The sequence below is a fragment of the Colossoma macropomum genome, unplaced genomic scaffold (genome assembly GCF_904425465.1).
Source record: "Colossoma macropomum unplaced genomic scaffold, Colossoma_macropomum, whole genome shotgun sequence".
Lineage (NCBI taxonomy): Eukaryota > Metazoa > Chordata > Actinopteri > Characiformes > Serrasalmidae > Colossoma > Colossoma macropomum.
This window is the reverse complement of record NW_023494807.1, coordinates 22,320,949-22,338,063: the sequence shown is the minus strand read 5'-3', so window position 1 is coordinate 22,338,063 and position 17,115 is coordinate 22,320,949. Positions and strand designations below refer to the sequence as shown.

Sequence of the window (17,115 nt, the reverse complement as noted above, 5' to 3'; positions counted from 1 at the left end):
GTAACTACTTAAATAAGATGCATCAAATATTTTAATAAACTGATTTATTCTGAACATACTTTTACAATCTAATGAGCATTTTCAAAATTGTATGGTCATTGGCTAATGCTTGTTAAAAAAATAATAATAATAAAAAAAAAATATTTGAGTGTTTAAAACTCATTAAAGTGTTTACAACTTCAACTCGTCCACAGAAGAAAAATCCTGTCTTTTCATAAAGTAAATTCAATTAAAAATTAAGTAAAAAAAATAATTACAATGGCTATTCTTAATAAGGATTCCACACTTTTCTGATTAAATTTTGCTGTCACAACCCCTCTGGTGGAGCTTTTATGTTGAGCTCTGGGTTTATTTTAAGTGACTTTTCTTTCACAGTGCTGCTATATAGAGTGTCTTGGAATGAACTGTCTGAAATCACTGTATTGTTTTACTGGCCAATTCCCAACATAGTGAACATCAATTTTTCATGATCGGAAATAGTGAGTGAAAGTGCAAGTGTCAAACTTCAAACTTTTTTTATTTCTTTTATCCTTTGCACTCCAGTTTTCGAAACTGCCTGATGTCAGTTTAATAGCAAAACTCTAACAAAAAAATAATATATGCATTAAAAGGGATGCAAATATTGTGCATACACTGAAGACAGAGTGAAACATTGCATTAATTAGCATTATTCTGAAATTAGGATGAAATGCACATTGCATTGTAATAGTGTTTGTGGTGTAGATGTCTAGGTAGCGTTACTATCAGTATAATGAGCTACAGCACGCAAGATCACTTTCTAAACACTGTTGTTCCGACTACGTGATGTAATTAATGTAAACCCCACACAAGTTTCCATTTGCAATGCACATCCCAGGCAGTGTGAGTACTGATGCATTTTGTGTGCGACTCCCCGAGTATGTGTCATGTAAACATGTACGTTACTGCCTCATAAAGAGAGCAGGTTCATTTCTGTCTTCACTCGCTCTTCTTCTCCTCCACTCCGCTCTCGGCCTTGAGAGCCTGACTGCTGGCGCTCATAAAGTTGATCCAGTGCTGCAGTTCTTCAGGAAACTCAGGTACTTCAACCTGAAAAATAAATGAAAAGATGGTGGTAACCCGCATGCAGCATTAATGCATCAGAGTGTTCATTTCTGATTAAATTTTTATTTAAGACAAGAAAAACGAACTGAACATAAACATTACGACCTTAGTGCACATCCCTATATTATTCACCAAAGCAGCAGCAATAATAGCAATATTATTAATAACAAGAATAACAAGAAAGAAGACATTCAATGCATTAACCATTACACTGATAGTTGGTCTGTTCAAGGCCAATTAGATTGTACATTCCATATTCAGGTATAGAGGGTTGTATATATACATACATACATATACAGAGAGTGTTAATTTCAGTTATGGGGTCTACTGAAAATGTATTTAAAATGAATGCTGCATTAGATGATACAGCATCCACGTACAGAAATGTATTTCTTTTATAATTATAATGCTTTATATGTATTATATGTGCATGTTTGTGTGTGTTGCGAAGGTGTTCAGGGACACATCATAAGACCTGCTAATTATAATTTTACCTTAGAAATCTTTACGTTTCCCTGCAGCCTTCCAGTCAAACATAGAGTGGATTTCTGTTGGTGCATTTTGCTGAATCACTAGGTGTTAAAATGCATCAATGCTTTCTGATGCGTCAGTCGAAGGGTGGCGAATCAGCACTATTGATCTTTGAACATTAAAGTACGCTGTCATTTTTTGCCATAATAAAATTCTTAGGCTAATTTTTTCCAAGCATAAAGACAGAAAAAAACACTGGTGAATTGTTTTCATTGTGTCAATCAAGCATGCCCAAACTTTTTATCTCTGTAGACCAACGAGCAATGTTTGTGATGGACCAAGAGCCAAAAAGACAAAACAATATACAAATAAAGGACATGTGTTTGTGATTGGATGAGAAGGTGGGATTGGGCTAACTCAAACAAATCAAACAGGGGCAGCCCTGTCCCACCAGTCACATTAGCATACTCAGTGTACTTTTAAAAAATAATTCTGAATTGAATCAAAATAATCGAACAGAATCAAATTGTGGTGATTTCAGAAATTTCATAATGCACTGAATCTATGGATGTCACAATTACATAATTAAACTCAATTACTTGTAAAAAAAAAATTACATTACATTACAGTAAGAAACAGCCTGATGGACAGACTTATTTAAATATATTTATTTCCACATGACATTTTTATATTTTTTAATAGTCTTTTTAAGGGCTTCCTTGTTTTTAGGAGTATAAGGAAATCTTACATTTGTCACTGTTCATTTAAAGGGGGAACTCTGAAACTCTGAAATGAAAAATGTAACCATTGCTGCATCTGTTGTTAACATGCTTACTTGCATCCAACAGAGATTCCATAGTAATATAGATTGAGATATCTGGGTTTAAAGACTAGGAAAACCCTTTCTGATGATGTACCTTGAAGGTGGGAAGAACTTGTTAAAAACTACAACTGCTCTGGGTGGATTGTTTTCATTTTTTTCTGTTTTTTCTAGATGGTGAATGTCGAATGAAGGCAGATAGTTAATGTTACTGCTAAGAAGCTGAATATTGTATTGCAGCCATATGAATGTAGTAACTGTCTTAAAATCATCATTACAGTGGAGAAAACTTTACTCAAATGCCAGAAATGGCATCAAAAATGACATCAGAAGAGGAGGACAACAAGCTAAAAGCTAAACTTTGCAAGGCAGCTGGCTATCCAGATATCTTACCTCAGTTTGGCTTCTTTTCTCTGGCTAAACAGAGAGAAACTTGTCTCTGGTGTCCATTTTGTGCTGAATAAAGATAAGAATCACTGTTTTCTTTACAATTTTGCTTGATAACTGAGGTAAGAGATACACTAATGCTAGCTGGATTGCATTTATTAGCCTATAGATCAGTAGCTATGCTAGCAGCCATGACTGGTTGACACCACAGGGATTCCTAAAGGTTATATCATGTATTTGCGTAATGCATGCTGGGTAGTCTAAGAACACTGATGAAGGAAAACAGGAAAATGACATGATTGTTGTGAGACTAAGAATTTAAACCCTTTAAATCACTCACTTTTCTCTGGCAGAGGTGCTGTAGGATTTTGTCAGGGCTGCTCCGCAGTACGCTCTGTTTGCAGAACATAATGGCTGCTACCATGCCGTCTTTACAGGACACGAAGCGCTGCTCCACATAGAACGCCTTCTCGTCCCACGTGACGATCCGGCTCCGTAACTCGAACGCTTCACCAATGCACAGTGGCCGTCTGTAGCGTATCGTGGTCGCTGCGACTACCATAGTGGCCCCCAGAGTCCTCATCGTCTTGAATACCCCATTGCGGGCATACAGGGAGATGCGGGCAAAGTCACACTCGCGCAGGTAGCGGGCGTTGTTCATGTGGCACAGGTCAATGTCATGGAGGAGGACGCGGCCCCCCAAAGTCTGCTCTCCCGTCACATCAAACACAGGAGAGAGCCACCAGGCCCGGATAAGCAAAGCAACAATTCGCAGATAGTACCAAACATCCACGCTGCAGAAGAGCACCAGCAAAACAGCTAATACCCATAACAACATGTCCTCCCTGCAACAGAGAAACAGCAACAATATTAATGGTTTGTTAAACAACTTTGCACAATTTTGCTCTTACTCCAAATGTAGTGGATCAGCCAAGACATGTTTGGTGTCTGGAGTTTGCTTCTTTTGGCTGGCTGTACACAGTGAAACTTACATACAACTTCAGTTGCTTGAAACCTATGTGAAATGTAAAGCATCCTGCAACTGACTTGAAACTCAGCTGCAACAGTTGCAAGCATCTCAACTTAGTGGAATAAGTTGCGCGAAACTTGCCAATAACTCATCACGTGATCATATCAAACGACTTCAACAGTTTTTTTTTTTACCAGGTCAACGCACAAGGTCCATCCAATGGTTTATTAAGAGGTTCAAAATAAGCTTCTGATTAACTTTATGAAAGGTTGGTCATTTTTCATCGAGCCAGAACAAACAAACATGAGTTTCTCTAAGGTAACGTTTCTGTAAACAGCGGGCTTAACTACAGCTCCTTAAACAACTGCTTCAGCCACTGTTTATTGTTCTGTAGTCTGCTGTTATGGTGATCTATGTTGTTAGATGATTCATTTCTCCTCTTATGATGCCCCTTAATTTTGCAAAGACCTCTGATTCCTTTGGGATGCAAGTGATAAAAAAAAAAAAAAATTAAAGAACAAAAGACTGAAATGCAGTCCTCAATGAATCTACACTGCTTCTAGGACAGAATGGGTGAGACAAGTAGAACTGTAACGGCTCATTCATTTTTAAAGGCTTAATATACACAGAACAGATTTAAAAGCCAAATATAGAGTAAAGGACCACAGACAGAGAAAAGACAGATATATAGAAAAGAACAGCAGTGAAGAAGCACAGACTGTAAGGTGACAAGGCAAAGAGAGGGTATCACATGCACAACACATTTCAGACAAGCAACGTAGAAAGTGGACCGAACTGGTCTGTACTTTTTATGCCCCCGTAGCCAAAACGCAAACTGGAAATGAACGTGGCTGAGAAATACGGATTCTTTCTATTCTACAGTGACAACTGATTTTGCTAAGACCTTGCAGAATGATGTAAAATCGTAAGGTGGGTGCCTTTCAATTCTGCTCCATACATTATAAACGTTTTAAAAACACCTGCCAAAGCTCTGTGGTCCCCTGCACATGCAGTATGCGTACACACCTTTGCTGTCTCATTGGCTGTTGTCTAATGATTACATCACTGTCCATCTCACACGGGACTTTTCCATCGTTAACAACTGAGACAGCTGAGCCTCCTGATCGCTCTGGAGCTAGAACGGAAGCCCAACGATTAACTCGTTTCTGTGCCGTCAACTGCTTCCAATCAAGCCCCCGACCTGGAAATTCACTTTTCAAGTGTAAAAATTGGGGTTAACAGATTTAAAAATCGTGTAGCGCATAACCAGCCTAAGGGAATTTTCTGCCAATTAGTTTTGTACAAACTGCATTCCTAAATCGGCACACATTTGTCTTGTGCTGAGTTGTTCAGGGGGAATTCTACCAATTTTGCTACATTTCCACATAAATGGTTATGATCAAGTCATTCAGAGTGGTTTGATGTGAAATGCGTCGTTCTAGAAAAACGAGTCAGTTTGTTTACGGTGGTGGTGATACTTCTGTAGAGTTTAATACCTCTAAAAGCTCCCTCACATAAAGTTATATGAAATTATTAGAAATAGACTGCCTGCTGTTTGAGACATTTTTTTACGATAGGTTTGAAATCAGGTTATTGCCTAAAACATACATACTTACTTACGTACTTACTTACTTACTTACTTATTTATTTATTCATTCATTCATTCATTCATTCATAGGTTCACTCATCTTGGATGGTAAATAAAATGGCTACATTTAAGCTGTACCTATTGTGACCCCTGATTCCTATCACCACCACTGTAAAGGAATTGACTCAGTAAGTTTCTCTACAATTCACCATGTCACATTAACCATTTTGAATGACTTGCATCACAATGATTGACTTATCCTGAATTTTTGAACAATTAATGGAATTGCCCTCTAAATAATCTCAAACATACTTGCTTATGTGGTTACTGACACTATGTGGCATACTGTTAATAACAACGGACAAAACAACAGACAAAATGAAGGGCAGCTACAACTGTTTTTAGCTGTGCAACATACCTTTGCAAGTTTTACAGATAGCAGAGTCACACAGTGTCAGAATCCACATAAGCAAATAAGAACATTTAACAATTCCACAAAGTTTGAGGCAAAAATAAGATTATTGGTCTCACTTTATTTGGATAGTCCACTATAGTCCCCTACAGATTATCTACAGATCTTCAAATCGTTAAACTATCTGTTGAAACTCTTTAGTTGATTCTAAACAGTGGTGGGGTTAGGGTTAGAATTTGGACCAGTATTAGGGCTAAGAGCAGGGTGAAGGTTGGGTTTAGGTTTTGGGTTGAGATTAAGGCTAGGGTTAGGATTAGAGTCAAAAGTTAAAGAAAATTATAGTGAATTTAGCAGCTATTTAGTTAAATGTAATTTAAAAGTAAATGAAGTATCTACAAAGCATCTAAAGTGGACTATCCACATAGAGTGTTACCTGATTATTTACTCATGTATAGTTTGCACAATGCTAGCTCCTCTATTATTTGTTAGCTACATTAGCCCCATAGTTCCTGGGCAAAACTAAAGAAGCAAACTTTGGACACCAATCATGTCTTGGCTGACCGGCTATGTTGGTGGAAAATTCTGTTTAATCGCTAATTTGCTGAACTATTGCAATAAAGGCAAGAACAGAGGATCTGTGGTTTTAAGCAATATACCAGAATGTTTGTGTTGCAACTGAGAAACAGTTTACCATCTTATTAGAAGTTTAATTATGATGCTGAGATTAGATGCAATAAAAAAAATCAAACCATTTAATGGCAAAGAGGGACAGTGGGCATCCTTCCAATACCTATTTGGGCTCTCTGAACAGGCAGTGGGCAATAAAAACATCACACTGGAGCAGCTACTGTTTAAAATGAATTGGATTACATTTCCTTTAATAAACTTTGCAGATGGACAAAATCTTCATTGTTAAGGCATGACAGTAACCCTGGCTGACTCGAAGACCTGTTATGTTCACTTGTCTAACCAGCATACCATTCAACTGCTTGCACAGAGTTGAAATGTAACAGAGCAACACAGGAAGGACTGGTTCAGCTGGTATTACCTATGGGGAGAAATGGGGGAGCAAACTTGCACAATTCACTTAATCACTTATTCAAAGTTGCCATGTGGAATGAGTTTCACATAAATACCTATTCAGCCAAACCCATACAATCAGAAACCCAAACAGCCTGGATTACAATGGTTAATGGATGAAATACAGAGTCAAAGATCTTGAATTCTGCACTGAAAGGCAAAGAGAATGTTTTATCTGTGCATGGTTGGGCAAGATAGAGAGCAAGACAGAGCAAGATATAGAAAAGAAGCAAACAGCAGGCCTGGAAAAAAAAAAATCTATCTAATATTTATGTGATACAGCCTAAACTATATTTATTCACAGTACACTAAATTTTCGGCCTTTACTTTTTCACAGTTTTGGTTTTTGAAACCACAGGTCATTACTTGGTGAGAAACAGTATGATTAACCTGAGTATCGTCTAGAAAGAAATACAATTTTCTAAGTGTAAATGAGTTAACACCTGCTCTACAGATAAAACACTAAAATATGACCGTTTCTGCACAATTTATTACACAGTTTCTCAGTTTAAAATATGGGAAAAAATAAAACATGAAATATAAAATGCGCTATGACTCTTACACAGGTCATGTTTTAGGTTTTATTTTTTTAGTGTTAAATTCAGCAAATAATCAGCAAGTGTGCATTAAAACGTGCAGAAGTCTGATCTCTGTAGAAGATCTCTTAACCTATTTCACTTAGAAAATCAACAAAATATGTAATTTGATCAGGGGTGCCCAAACTTTTGCATACAACCGTATACACACAGTGGTTCACATATATATGAAAGAAAGACTGTTTTATATGTTTTCTGTATTATACACTGCAATAACAGTGTTATTGTATCCTGTGTCCTTGTACATTGATTAGATTTGGGCTTGCTAAAATGCTTAATTAATATTTTGAATGTAATGGCATTTCATCATTTGAGCGTTTGTCTGTGGTAAGAACGCATCACCACAGCACACAGCCCTCCAACCTTTGTTTTGCTCAGCTTTTCCCATGGAACTCTGGAAAATATTAGGGTATTTGGAAAGTATTTACCTGCTTGTAAGACACATTTTTCTTCAGTAAACAGTGTAATCCTCTCTGTGGAATCTATGCAGTTATAGTCATAGAAAAAAAAATTTGAACATCCCTTGTCAAACTACATGTTTTGTTGAAGTGTGTTTTCTGTAGAGGGTGTTTTATCTTCACCTAAAAAAAAAAAATCAACAAAACATGGAATTTCACCAGGAGCACCAAAATTTGAACTATATATTGTTTAAATCACACTCTTGGTGGCTGTAAAACAGCACATTCTGATGTGTATAAAAACTCACAGTGAGAGCTAGTCAGGCTAAAGTACAGCCTCCACATGGTGGAGTTAGTTTTAACACAGTTTTACAACTAAGCTTCCCTAAGCAAACAATTAGTGAACTCCATTTTACCACAGTGACATTCAAAACAGTCATTTTTTTGAGCTTTTATTCACATATTTGAAAGCATAGTACAGATAGTCATATTAACAAAATATATTTAAACGTTATATGCTGACGTTTGTTGTTCTACTTTGTGATTTATGAAATTTATAGGGTGTTTGACCTTTTCACTAATCAAATTTATTCTGATACATATGTTATTTTGTACTTAGGTTAGAAAAATTGCCCGGTTCAAACAACACTGTACTGAATTAACTGTGTTTGTATCAACGTACCAGATTTTTTTTAGCAAATATTAAACGGGGTAAGTTGTGACATCTGTACCTTTGTGCCACATTCGGCTGATTTTTCATAAACAGTAGACAAAGTTTACATTTTAATTTGTAGGATGTGTAGGTTGCTTGTCTTAATAAATACTATCTAATAACTGCCTCAAACCACGTACAAAATATTTGAGCGTCAATCATCACACAGATAAAAAAAAAATTTAATAATAATTTACTTAATTTACTTGATCATTTGGAGCTCTGGATGGCACAGCAAGTTAAATGACTGATTTTTCTATTTTAAAGTTTTGTGGCAATATTTTACCCTAATTCTCATCAACGCAATGTGTTCACGTCTTTTTTTTAGTTAAGAAAAATTAATTTAATGAATTAAAATCTAAGGATGTGAACCAAAACAACAGTGTTATGAGGTAAGAGAAAAAAATTGGCTAATATTAATGTGTTGCAGTGATGAGATAAAACTGCAAAACACTATATTTTGTAAAATTTGTATGTGTTAATAATTCATTTCAAAATGTATAGTCCAACAATAGCAAACAGATTATTAAAAAATGGAAAAAAATATATATATTATTTACATTTTTATCTTAACCTTTTCAACTCCTTGAGACCACTGGTGGTTCCAAAATGCTTTTTTTTGCACTTTGTCATGCTCTTCATAACTTTCTTATTTCATAAGCTACATTCAAAAGGTGGGTTCCAGTATCTGTCATGTTTGTGAGAATAACTGGAAGCTTGTGCCCCCAACAACATAAATTTTTAAACACGACATAAACTTGAATTATGAAGTCAGAGATGTGAAATTAAAACTTTGTTATGAAGATCTGGAAAGCTAAAACCTCTGAGCCAATCCTACACCTCCGTATTCAGCATTCTCATTCCCATTACCCAGATCTAGCTGAATATATGACTATTAATGTGTGGAAATGGATTGGACATGCATTTCCTGAGCTCGGCTCTTACTTAGGACTTGAGTCAGAGCCGAACTAAGAAAAATAAATTGGGCTCTACTTCCAGGCACAAGTTCCCTCTACCGAAATAAAATGAATGAATCCACTCAGAGCTTTTCTAATTAATTCTCAAAACTTTTCTAATTAATTCTTCACGTTAATTTCGCTGGCAGAGATATGATGCCTATGGGCAAACTTTCAGCAATGCAGTGAAACCATAAGCTGAGTGCAGCATTTACTAGTGTGTGAACAAGATCTCTGATTAGAATCAATAATTTGTTTATAAAGTGTGGTGTTTCTGATACGCAGAGGAAAATGTGCACTCAGCAGCAGCTGAGGTCGAGGATTAGTTAAAGACACAAACTCACTCAACAGACTGCTGGGAATATGAAGGTTATACACTTGACCTGTACTGCGTGAGCAGCCTGCATTTATATGGGCAAAAAAATCTATTTTCGACCTATTGTGCTTGATTTTCACCAACGAAACAACTAATTTTCTTCTTTTAATGCATGTTTTGACCATACTTATAAATAAGAACGATCGCAGTACAACAGGAAACTATAAGATTTCTGTAGTACTGTTTAATATTTCTACAATACTGTCACCTTTATATAATATTCCTGTAACACTGTCTTATAGGTAGTGTTCAACTAATGTCACACTTGCCACTGCTGCCATATTGTTGACATACTGTGGCAATGACAGCGTCTGTGACATTCATAGAGTCACAGTTTGTGCATCCTTAGTTAATAAAATGTCCTGACATATAAATTATAGCTGTGTCGCGTGGTGTGACAAAAGCAACGAAAAGCATAACAGCGTAAGCTTTTGTAGCACCCCAGCTGTTGGACACCTTGAGGGGAAAGAAAGCTGAGCCAGAGAAGAAATACTCCTTGGATAGCTACAATAAACGCTGACGTGATAGTGTAGTTGATGGCAAAGACAGAATATCGCTGACCTTATTTACAAGGTAAGATGTCTGGATATGTTATCACAGGCAACAACGCACAGCTGTCAGATTTCGTAATGATGTATTCACATTGCAACAAACAGAATGTCAATTAGGAGTGTTTTTATCAGTTGCTTTGAGGTAAAAACACATAATTAAAAGAATTCAGAAAACACGTTTAATAAGACGCATTATGGGTCTTATGAAAAAAGCAAACACTCTAACTAATGAGTGGTGCTGTGACAGCTTAGGGCCCACAGAGAACTCTATCACACACTCCTACCCTGTTGGTCCACCTTGTAGATGGAAAGTCAGAGACGATAGCTCATCTGCTGCGGCACAGCTTGTGTTGGTCAGCCTCTAGTCCTTCATCAGTGGTCACAGGATGCTGTTGGCCAGATATTTTTGGTTGGTGGACTATTCGTAGTCCAGCAATGACACTGAGGTGGTTTAAAAAAACTCCAGCAGCACTGCTGGGTCTGATCCAACTGTACCTGGGCACTCAAATAATACCCTTTAAATGAACCTGCCCTGTGCGGGTCCTGACCACTGAAGAACAGGGTGAAAGGGGGCTAACAAAATACACAGAGAAACAGACGGTCTATACCCTGTAATTGGAGGGCTGAAAAGTGCACCTATATAGTAAGTGGAGCTGATAAAATGGACAAAGAATGCAGACATACGGCAGGTGTACCTAATAAAGTGACACTGATGTGGTGGTGGTGTGTTAGTGTGTGTTGCGCTGGTCTGAGTGGATCAGACACAGCAACGCTGCTGGAGTTTTTAAACACCTCAGTGTCACTGCTGGACTGAGAACAGTCCACCAACCAAAAATATCCAGACAACAGCGTCCTGTGGGCAGCGCCCTGTGACCACTGATAAAGGACTAGACGATGAGCAACACAAACTGTGCAGCAGCAGATGAGCTATCGTCTCTGACTTTACATCTACAAGATGGACTGACAAGGTAGGAGTGTCTAATAGAGTGGACAGTGAGTGTTTAAAAACTCCAGCAGCCTTGCTGTGTCTGATCCACTCAGACCAGCACAACACACACTAACACACCACCACCACGTCAGTGTTACTGCAGTGCTGAGAATGATCCACCACCCAAACAGTACCTGCACTGTGAGGGTCCATGGGGGTCCTGACCATTGAAGAACAGGGTAAAAGGGGGCTAACAAAGTTTGCAGAAAAACAGATGGACTACAGTCTGTAATTGTAGAACTACAAAGTGCACCTATATAGTTAGTGGAGCTGATAAAATGGACAATGAGCGCAGAAACAAGGAGGTGGTCATAATGTTATGCCTGATCGTTATGTATACATATAACAATATATACAATATATATGGACCATTATTGTCGCATCATTCGTCAATTTCGGACAGAGTTTTGTTACTCTTAGGTCAGTTTCGGACTTCAAACCTGGTGCTGTGGGTCAGGCCAGGTCGGGTTCATAAAGTTCTCAGCCCATATTTAGGTTAGCACCAAAACTTCAGGTCTGAGCTGTGTCTGTCGTCATTTGGGGGCTAATATTGACAGCTCAGAAGCAGTTAGCTAATCAGCTATTTTGACCACTTCAATAACTGTATACAATAAACAAAAAAAAAATATATTAAATTGTTAACTGCAATTAGGTAGTTATATGGCAGTTAATCAGCAGATAAAGATTTCGTGATTATGACAGGCCTAGATTCCCGGAAATCCTGGAAAACATGGAAAACGCAGGCATTCTATCGTCTAGCATGAAAACATCAGCGAGTATCGTGATTGCAATGCAGCCGCTGAATATCGCTCCACACCTCATAAACCGACTGACTGAACTGACTGAACTGAAAGAATGAACTGAACAGACAGTTTCAGCACTTCCAGTGTGAATAATGTGAAGAGACCTGTACATTAGCTATATTAGCTACATTTCCCAGCGAAGCCAGACGTTCGTTTCTAAACACTTAACCTGAGAAACTACAGGGCTGAAATCTCAGAGACAGACAGACAGACAGGCTCGGCAGCCATGAGCGTTTAAAAGACCACATGAGTTCTAGGTTTTTCCCAGCGTGCTGTGCAGAACACTCGTTAAGCTAATCGCTAACGCTGAGGAAAAGCTAAAATCAAGTAAAAAGTTACAACAGTGCTTTGTGTGAAGGCTCAACTTACATTGTCAGAAGTTTCTCCTGTTTCTCCTTCTCACAGCGCGCCCTCTGTGTAAGCACAGCTCGACAGCTGAACTGGCGCGGTCTCAAACTCAGACTCCTCCCTCCCTGACTGCCAGCGACACTCCCATCAAACCTCCCTCCTGAAAAGGCCCCTCAGAACCACAGACCTCGACCCTCACTTCACCCAGCCGTCCATCATTAGAGCTCAGTGTTTGTTCTGTAGCGGTTTCTCCAAGTTTTGCGCACTTTCTATGAACAGAGTTCATTGTAGGCTATGTCCCATTAGCTTTTTTAAAAGGAATAAAGAGACTAAAATTGTGTCATCACAAAACACATAAAAAGTCCACCTTTAAAATGGTGATTTTGGGCTGCCCCACCTCACTGACGGTGAACTTCTCTATGAGATATATTCATTAAAATCCTCCAGTAACCATCATTACAATATTATTTGGTTAATTTCCAAGCAATTTAATGATAAAATAATGATTTGTCCTATTTCTATATTTTATTTAACAAAAAATCATTTTAACCTGTTACCCAACACCCCCCCCCCGTAAAAAAATGGAACATTCCATTTATTAGGATTTATACAGGAAGTTGCATGGTCTTGTCCTTTTCTGCAGATTGACAGAGACGAGTAAGTATTCTTATTCTAATTTTTTTAATTTACACACAAAACATTGGTTTGGCTACATGGGTGAAAATTGATCACTTCAAAAAGAAAATATATTTATATATTATTAATTTATGTAAACTGTGTGGTTATTAGCAGTTAGCAAACAACATGTGCACCATTACAAGCTAACCACTCCTGAATGCTGCTTAGTTTGGGCTGTTTGCAAACCTGTTACTGGCAACACTGTGACCCATTTTTTAACCTTCATTTATTTTTTAATGAAAATGAAATGATGAAAATATTTTGATTAAAGCAATTTTCAACTTTCGTCTCTGCTCTATGTTACATATTTAAAACGTTTTTTACTGCAGCAAAATCAACTGAATGGGGAATGTGATCTGTGTTCAACCCTGTTATCCTGGATTGTTCCTGTTATTCGGTCATTTTTGGTGAAAATAGTCTTTTGGTGAAAATAAAACTTTTAATTTAGTAGGTTATGTTATCAGAAGTTTCAATCTGGTAGTGAGTGTCATTAGTTACAATTACTAATACAAGAGAACTTGAACTATTTTTTGCTTAGAGGAAAAAAAAAACGTATTTATATATTTATTATTTATTCGAAATGTTTTTCATAAATATATGTATTTCTTGCTAGATAATAATGAACTCAGTTAACACTGATGGCTTTTATAAGCCATTTACACATCTCCCTAAAAATGAATAAATGGGCTGCAAAAAATATAGCTCATATAATATCTGTTTTGACTGCCTGAGGTGGGGAAATAACATTATTCAAGGTTAAGCATTTACTTTGGTTAATACTTTGTCACAAAATGCCAAAAAAGAAACATTTTAAAGATTTTCAAGGCATAAAATGAACTCTATCTCTCTGGAAAGTGCCATTATTTTTCATAGCTTTACAACAACAGGGACATATCATTCAGTGACAGTTTCTGCATTAGAATGTAGATTGCATAAAATGTATCTATAATATGTATTTAATATTTAATACGCTGTTCTGTCTATTTATCTCTGTTATATGTGTATGTTGTGTGGGTAACATGGGGAAAAACTCCATCCTATGTAAGACCACCCACTTTTTTGTCCTTATCAAATAATGGGGCCAAATAATCTAGTCTCCACACTTTAACTCAATGGCTATGGTGTAACTAATTCTGAAATGTCACCTGGCTGATGGAATTTCTGGAATTTATTTCCACTTGAAACTTTTTCCCCATCTCCTTCTATATTGGTTTTATATATATGGAGACCAATAATGTATTGTAATAAATTATTACAGTATACACTATTCAATAACTTCTCGTTGTACTTAACAATTGAATAAAACATCTAAAAATACTTTTTTTGACATATATGTTATGATATTTTTTGAAGGGCCTTCAGTCTTTTGGGAAGGCTTTCCACTAGATTTGAGAACATGGCTATGGGGATCACTTCAATTCACAAGAACATTCCAGAATCAATCTGAAAACTCTGTAGAGGCACCTCAGTACACACAACTTACGCATTCTGTAAGCTTGTGTGGCCTACTGCTTTACGGCTGAGCTGTTGTTGCTCCTAAACGTTTCCACTTCAAAATAACAGCACTTCCAGTTCACTGGGGCAGCTCTAGCAGAGCACGGAAGTATCCTATGACAGCACCACGTTGAAAGTCACTGAGCTCATAAGTACAACACATTCTGCTGCCTGTGTTTGTCTACGGAAACTGAATGCTTGATTTTATGCACCTCTTAGCAATAGCTGCACCTATCTGAATTCAGTAATTGGGCATGCCCACATAATTTTCTTGCTTTATTGTCCCTTTTACTAGGCACTGCTAAAAAGATTGCATAACTGCAAAGACTGCATAATATCAGGAAATCACATCAAACAGCCTACCACAAAACCATAAGCAATCTTATGATTATATTGCGATCAGAGCATATTGCCCCAGCTGACAAGCTGAATGGACTCAAAAGCTCAGAAGCACTTTGTGGAACTCTGTAATTCTTAGAGGTCATCAAATTTCTTCCACAAGCTCAATATCCCAGCATAACCAGCATGGCAGTTATTTTTACCTACATCTGTATCATTTGTACAGAGCTGTTTTTTTATCTTTTTTTTCACACTTTTCAGTCAAATCTTCCATAGCAAGGAACTGTGAGAGACTGTAAGTGGGTAGTAAAGTTTGGCGAGCCAGCAGCAGTGCTGCTTCTCTTCAGGGGGGCTTTATGATGCATCATACTTCAAGATTGCTTTTAGATGTACACTATATATGCCACTATAAGTGCTTCTTCTATGGCTTTGCTCCAAACACCCTTTTTGGGGCCTTTATTTTTATTTTATTGCATATGTATTTTATTACACCATATTTTACAACTAAAATGCAAAAGCCCTCTGGGCCCCCAAATCATTTTCTTGTTTTTGCATATCTTCTTAAATTTGCATTTAAAGGCAACAGAAATCATTAGGACTTCTCTGAAGGCCTAGAAGGACCTGAGGGTGATTTTTGGGGGCCTATGTCATGGAAAACCAAGTTTTCACTGTTTTTTTGTCTGCCTTTTCAGCCTAAGGACGTTTAGCCCCGCCTATTCCTGCTGAAGTTATAAGAAGTGTTTCCACCCAGGCTGCTTTTTGAATGATGCACAATAAAAAGTGGCCAAACAGAACAGAGGTCGTTTACATACATCAGTCTCTTTGACACTTACAATAGAAGCCTGTGGACAGTTGCTTCAATGCAACGAGTCAGTAGATACAGATTAGACTGGAGTATTCCTTTAAGGGACCATCAGTTTTGAAGGGTATTTAGGAAACCACAGGTAGTTAAATGATGGCATGGTACTTTTATTTTTTATGACTTTAAGAACAGGCTGATTATGAAAGTACAGAGATACACTGCCATTTATTCTATAAATCCTGAATGAATAAGCATGAATATATACTCTTTTCTATATTCAATACTACATATAATGAGAAAGATGAGGCATTGCATGCTGCATGTCATTTCTCTGGGGGCAGGATGACCTTGGATTTGTCAGTATGCTGGCAATAAGTGTTGGCAAAATGCTTTCACGAGTCCAGAGTCGTCCTCTAAGATATACCAAGTGTCAGTGTGAGTGATATATTAGAGGAGACTGAATTCGATTTTGACGTTGTCATAGTGAGTGAGAGGGACACGCAGCTTTGGGCCCCAAACAGGCTTTGGAATGGAAATCTGTGTAAATGTGAAGAAAACCAGTGTCTTCTTTTGCAAACACAATCTTATGGAACAGCTTACATTTTTTATACAATAGACAATTTAAAATCCTATTAAGAAATTTAGTTTCCATTCTGCCAGTGGAATGGAAATTAGCTCTGAAATTTTCAATCAGTATAAGTAAATAAAATATGTTTTCCATGTAACTCTGTTATTGGATTAACTAGGACGCTTGACACTCTGTGTATGAAATGTTGTGACTCTACGCTGAGCTGCTAGTGAACACTGAAGTTGAAAGGGGAGGGGAGAGAACCCCCTATTGTGAAAACTTTCCAAGACAGCTGTTGTGATAAAATAAAACTGCAGCTTTCTTTATGTCAAAAAAAAAATCATGTATGACTGCCACAAAAAAACATAAACACAATAAACTTTTATAAATGTTGACTTGCTTGTTCATCTATGAAGAGGAAAATCTAGTTCAGTCTACATCAGTTGTGTAAATCATACATGTTTGCATCATATAAATATATTCTATCAACATTACTGAAGAAAAATTGTATAGTTCAGCTGGGAACCTCCAAAAAAAGGGAAATTGCATGATTACAGGGGTAAGAGATTAAAGGGCCAGTAGCATGTATTTTATTTTTTTCCTTATGATTATTGAAATTTTAAACAAATTCATTTAAGTCATAATTCATTTTTACACAACAAGCTCTTTATCCCTTTCAATTAAACATGCTGTTT

The 17,115-nt window shown here is 37.2% G+C and overlaps 1 protein-coding gene across 1 annotated transcript; it reads right to left on the bottom strand.

Annotated features, from left to right (window-relative positions):
• them6 (thioesterase superfamily member 6) lies at nucleotides 1-12,679 on the bottom strand. The gene is made up of 3 exons (XM_036556255.1): nucleotides 12,561-12,679; nucleotides 3,102-3,606; nucleotides 1-1,068 (listed from the first exon to the last, which is right to left on the bottom strand). Coding segments are annotated over exons 1-3 (618 nt in total). The 5' UTR covers nucleotides 12,563-12,679; the 3' UTR covers nucleotides 1-957.
• Between the last annotated feature and the right edge of the window lie 4,436 nt (nucleotides 12,680-17,115).

Coding starts and splice junctions, on each gene's coding strand:
- them6 (XM_036556255.1), bottom strand. Junction 1,069..3,101: donor AGCACCTCTGCCAGAGAAAA/GTGAGTGATTTA, acceptor TTTATTTTTCAG/GTTGAAGTACCTGAGTTTCC.